The sequence below is a fragment of the Octodon degus genome, unplaced genomic scaffold (genome assembly GCF_000260255.1).
Source record: "Octodon degus isolate 3935 unplaced genomic scaffold, OctDeg1.0 scaffold00080, whole genome shotgun sequence".
NCBI classification, from domain to species: domain Eukaryota; kingdom Metazoa; phylum Chordata; class Mammalia; order Rodentia; family Octodontidae; genus Octodon; species Octodon degus.
Genome location: NW_004524656.1, coordinates 637147 through 641560, shown reverse-complemented (window position 1 = coordinate 641560; position 4414 = coordinate 637147). Strand labels below are relative to the sequence as shown.

At 40.6% G+C, this 4414-nt stretch overlaps 1 protein-coding gene and 1 pseudogene across 1 annotated transcript in view; both read left to right on the top strand.

Annotated features, from left to right (window-relative positions):
- LOC101590610 overlaps positions 1-3293 on the top strand; it is a 37538-nt pseudogene extending 34245 nt beyond the window's left edge.
- Positions 3294-3593: 300 nt separating this feature from the next.
- LOC101590218 (olfactory receptor 149-like) overlaps positions 3594-4414 on the top strand; it is a 6921-nt gene continuing 6100 nt past the window's right edge. Inside the window, exon 1 of the mRNA XM_012515826.1 lies at positions 3594-4412. Within this exon, the coding sequence (XP_012371280.1) occupies positions 3594-4412 (819 nt within the window). The remainder of the gene's footprint in view (positions 4413-4414) is intronic.

Sequence of the window (4414 nt, the reverse complement as noted above, 5' to 3'; positions counted from 1 at the left end):
CTATCTGACAAATCACCTAGACCTTGTACAAAACAAATAACTGGTGTTCAGTTCTTGCCAGCCACTATCTCATTTGTTCCATCCTTTCACCTATGACTGAGCACCTATCAGTCCTGTGCCATGTAATGTCTTTGCTCTCAGAATGTAGTCAATAAACACTGAAATATATTTTCTTTCCCAGATTTTATATTTGTCAGTGTGTGTATGTGTGTATGTGTGTGTGTTTTGCTTCAAACATGCAAAGATAATAGCTCAGGAGACAAAGTGCCTGCTTTGACAAGCACAGGAAGCAGGGTTCCATTCCCAGTCCCACATGCCACACCAGTAATGCTCCTGAGGTGTGGTAAGCCTGCAACAGAGTCTTGGCATGATGACATACAAATACAATCCCAGCCCTGGGGTGGCCTAAAACAGTTAGAAATAAATAGTCTTTTCAAAAGAAAAAAATCTAACTCTGCAAAAAAGGTACTTAGCATTTTTGGCCATTACGATAAATATATATCAAAAGGACACTGAGATTTCATAATATTCCCAGAACAATGGACTCCATCTGGTACTCCACAAGATTAACAAATGCTGGTGAGGTTGCATGTAGAAGTTAAATATTGTATGGTTTGCCTTCTATGAGAAATCCAAACTATAAATAATTCAAAGAGCAAAAGATAAGGTGATAGGAAACAGCGAGGTTGACTTTGTAATGAAAGGAAGGGAATGGGTGGAGATGACAGTGTGAAGAGGGTAAATGGAACTAAGAATGATTAAACTGCAACATTGTGTGTAACCACTCCCCAAGAATATGTTATGCCTTACAAACCTGTAGAAGCATCTCAGATTTGACTCATTCTGCTGAGCAGATTACAATATCCCAATTCTATGACACTGGCAGGTCAGGTTTCAAGGTAAGTGAGCATTTAGTATAGAAAATATGGTTGAACATCTCAGTGCAAGCAAAGAGATATTCAAGATGAGAGGATATATTGATGAACACACACACAAATAATCTTATTCGTTGAGAAAAGCTGTGATTTCTCCACTATCCTTTATCTGCTCCTTCTGAGTCAGGGTCTGGTTCAGTGTTTGAGCCTGCTCTTACTGCCTTACTCATGGCCACTAAAGTTACAGGTTTTGACATCAGAGAGGGATCAGCGCATGGGATTGACCAGGAGTAAGTGCCTTCCAGGAATGCATGTTCCTGGCACTGCTGTCACTCCCATCTCTCTGCAGCAAAAATAGAGAAAACTTGTGTTTCACAGGTTTAGTCTTACAGTTATTGTTTTCCTCTTTTTTAAAAAAAGGGAAACATATCTCTTTCACACAAGACATTAAATTTCCAGGAAATTAAGAACTTCATTTATTCAAGAAGGTAGGAAGGGAAGGAGAGAAAAAGAAGAAGCAAAACGTAACTGAGTAGTTTGTCACTAACGGTTAGCACTCTTCCTACTCTATTATAGTTTTGTGTTAGGGTCTAGTTCACTTCTATTGCTGTTGCAAATAAAAAAGTAATTTGGGATCAGCAATTCACCCCACCAAATGTCCTGCCAACAAACAATAAAACACATGCCACTGGACCAAGAATGCTTAGAAAAACAAACAAAAGAATCTTTTACAATTTATAATCAGTTGCCCCTGCCACATGCCAGTGACTTGGTGGCATGTTGAATGTCTAGAATGGAGGAATTAAATGAGTGAGGTTCTTTTCTGGGACTGAAGCTAGAATAATGCAAATATAATACAAAAATAATCCAAAAGTTTTGTCAAGGATAGATAGATCTCTTGAGAAATATCTACTTAAATTTCTGGGATTTTCTCTATGAACAGAACATTGCCTAATGATTTAATCTTTATCTCTTTTTCCTCTCATTTCTCTGCCATTATTCTCTGAGGATATAGTATGGCATGGTTAGGGAATATGTAATAGGGGTATTAATTACTATATGAGTATACAGAAGCTTGTTCAAATTCTGCAAATATATCTATTAATAGCTCTGTTTTTGCAGGGACATCTGCTTTCTTCCTGGAATCGTTTTTGCAATCCTGTGGTGGTGTGGTGGATAGTGAACTAAGCTTGGGAATTCCTGGGCTCTTCTACTGTTTTTATTTAGGAAAGCCACATTGCTCCGGGTTCTGATGTCCTTTATTTGTAGAGTAAGGTTAAGTTGTGTCTGACTCAATTTTTGATAGGCCGAAGCAACATGAAAGTATGCTAGCATTGGTAAGTGACTTACTATGATAATTGGAACCTACTCTGCCACGCAAACAATCTTTGTGGAACATACCTCCCACTTCAGATCATATTTTCTGATAATATCATTACTAGGATTTCATTACTGGATGATGATGAGGTTGACAAACTAATTGCTCCCTTAGAGTGATCACTGAGCTTTACCCAGAGTTTAAGAACATCTGTAGTACACTTGAACGCCATCCAGGGAAGTGTATGTGTCCTGATTTGCTTGCACAAATCCTATGAGATGGGATTATTTATAAAGAGGAAGTGCAAAGTCTCTGGATTAGCATGCTGTGCTATGCTCAGAAGCAGCAAATTTAAAGTCTCCCTATGCTTTGGAAAGCTTCATATATTTCCAACTAGATGCTGTGAGTATTAAAACTGCTGCACATTGGGCTGGGGAGACGGCTCAGGGGCATAAGTACCTACATAAGCACCTACCTGGCAAGCTCAAGGTCCTGATCCTGGCAAGCACAAGTTCGATCTCTAGACCTGTATACCATGCCAGCTCTAGAACCCTGGCATGTCATTCTGACAAAGGACCATGGATGCAAATTTCTTGAGAATTTGAGTTGTTCTAAGAAAATATTTAAGCATGGCTGGGATTGATAACAGGGTTAACATCTCATTCCCATCCCAGAATGGTTGTTTCTCTTCTTAGTTTTCATTTTTACCTCATTGTGATGTGATATAATTACCTTCTACAGTCTTGTTCTTTATTGTTGGAGGTGTTTTACAGTGGCACTTGTTAAAACTTCTGATTGGAATGCTGATGGAGAAGGTGGCTGTACAGTGTAAAAGCTCCTGTACTGAAACTGACACTAAAATCTAGTGTTTGAAGGGAGAAAATTCTATTGCATGATTCCTAAAACAAAAGGAGATATTTTAGTAAGTGTGTTCAAAACCAGCACTGTGGATATGTGGGTAATTTCAACTACAATAATTAAGAAGTGCTGAAGTCAAGATTCTTTTAATTGTTCTGATGTCCAACACACTTTTTCCCTGTTATTTTGCAGATGGTAATGAAAAACAGGAGCTTTTTGCTCAATGGTATTATAAGAAGTAAAAATCTAAATGTATGCAAAGAGAATAAAACAATGCTAAGAACTTTTCTACTGGAAGTGTTTTGAAAAGATCTCAAAACTTTTCATCTTTTCATGGAGGATTTTATAAAATTCTTTTCAAGAATTGAGTAGGCTATGACTTCTCAAATAGATCTTACCCTTGCTCTTCATAAACAGGTACATTGCTCTTGTTAAAGATATTGTCAGAGTGCACATCCAATCAGCAAGATATTTAATGATTTGATACTATACTGGTACCCAGATTTGGGAGTCTTGGATCCCTTTTCAAGGCACACTTTCTCATGGGCATGCAGAATCTCTCAGGTGTGACTGAGTTTATCCTGCTGGGCATCCCGCACACAGAGGGTCTGGAGGCCATGCTCTTTGCCTTGTTCCTGTCCTTCTACATTTTCACACTTACAGGGAACCTGCTCATACTTCTGGCAATCGTCTCCTCCACTCAGCTTCACACTCCCATGTACTTCTTCTTATGCAAGTTGTCTGTTTGTGATATATTTTTCCCTTCTGTGAGTTCTCCCAAGATGTTGTTCTACCTCTCAGGGAACAGCCGAGCCATCTCCTATGCAGGATGTGTGTCCCAGGTCTTCTTCTACCACTTCCTGGGCTGCACTGAGTGCTTCCTATACACCGTGATGGCCTATGACCGCTTTGTTGCCATCTGCCACCCTCTGCGCTACATAGTAATCATGAGCCACAAAGCATGTGCCATCTTGGCCACAGGGACCTCGGTATTTGGCTGCATTCATGCCACCTTTCTCACCACACTCACCTTCCAGTTGCCCTATTGTGGCCCCAGTGAGGTGGACTATTACTTCTGTGATATCCCGGTGATGCTGAAGCTGGCTTGCGGAGACACCTCGTCCCTGGAGATGGTTGGATTCATCAGTGTTGGCCTCATGCCTCTCAGCTGCTTGTTTCTCATCCTCACATCGTACAGCTGCATTGTGGGTTCCATTCTGCAGATCCGCTCTGCTGAGGGCCGCCGTCGTGCCTTCTCCACCTGCAGTGCCCACCTCACTGCCATTCTGCTTTTCTACATGCCTGTGGTCTTCATCTACTTAAGGCCAACCCCAAGCCCCTTGCTGGATGCAACTGTGCAAGT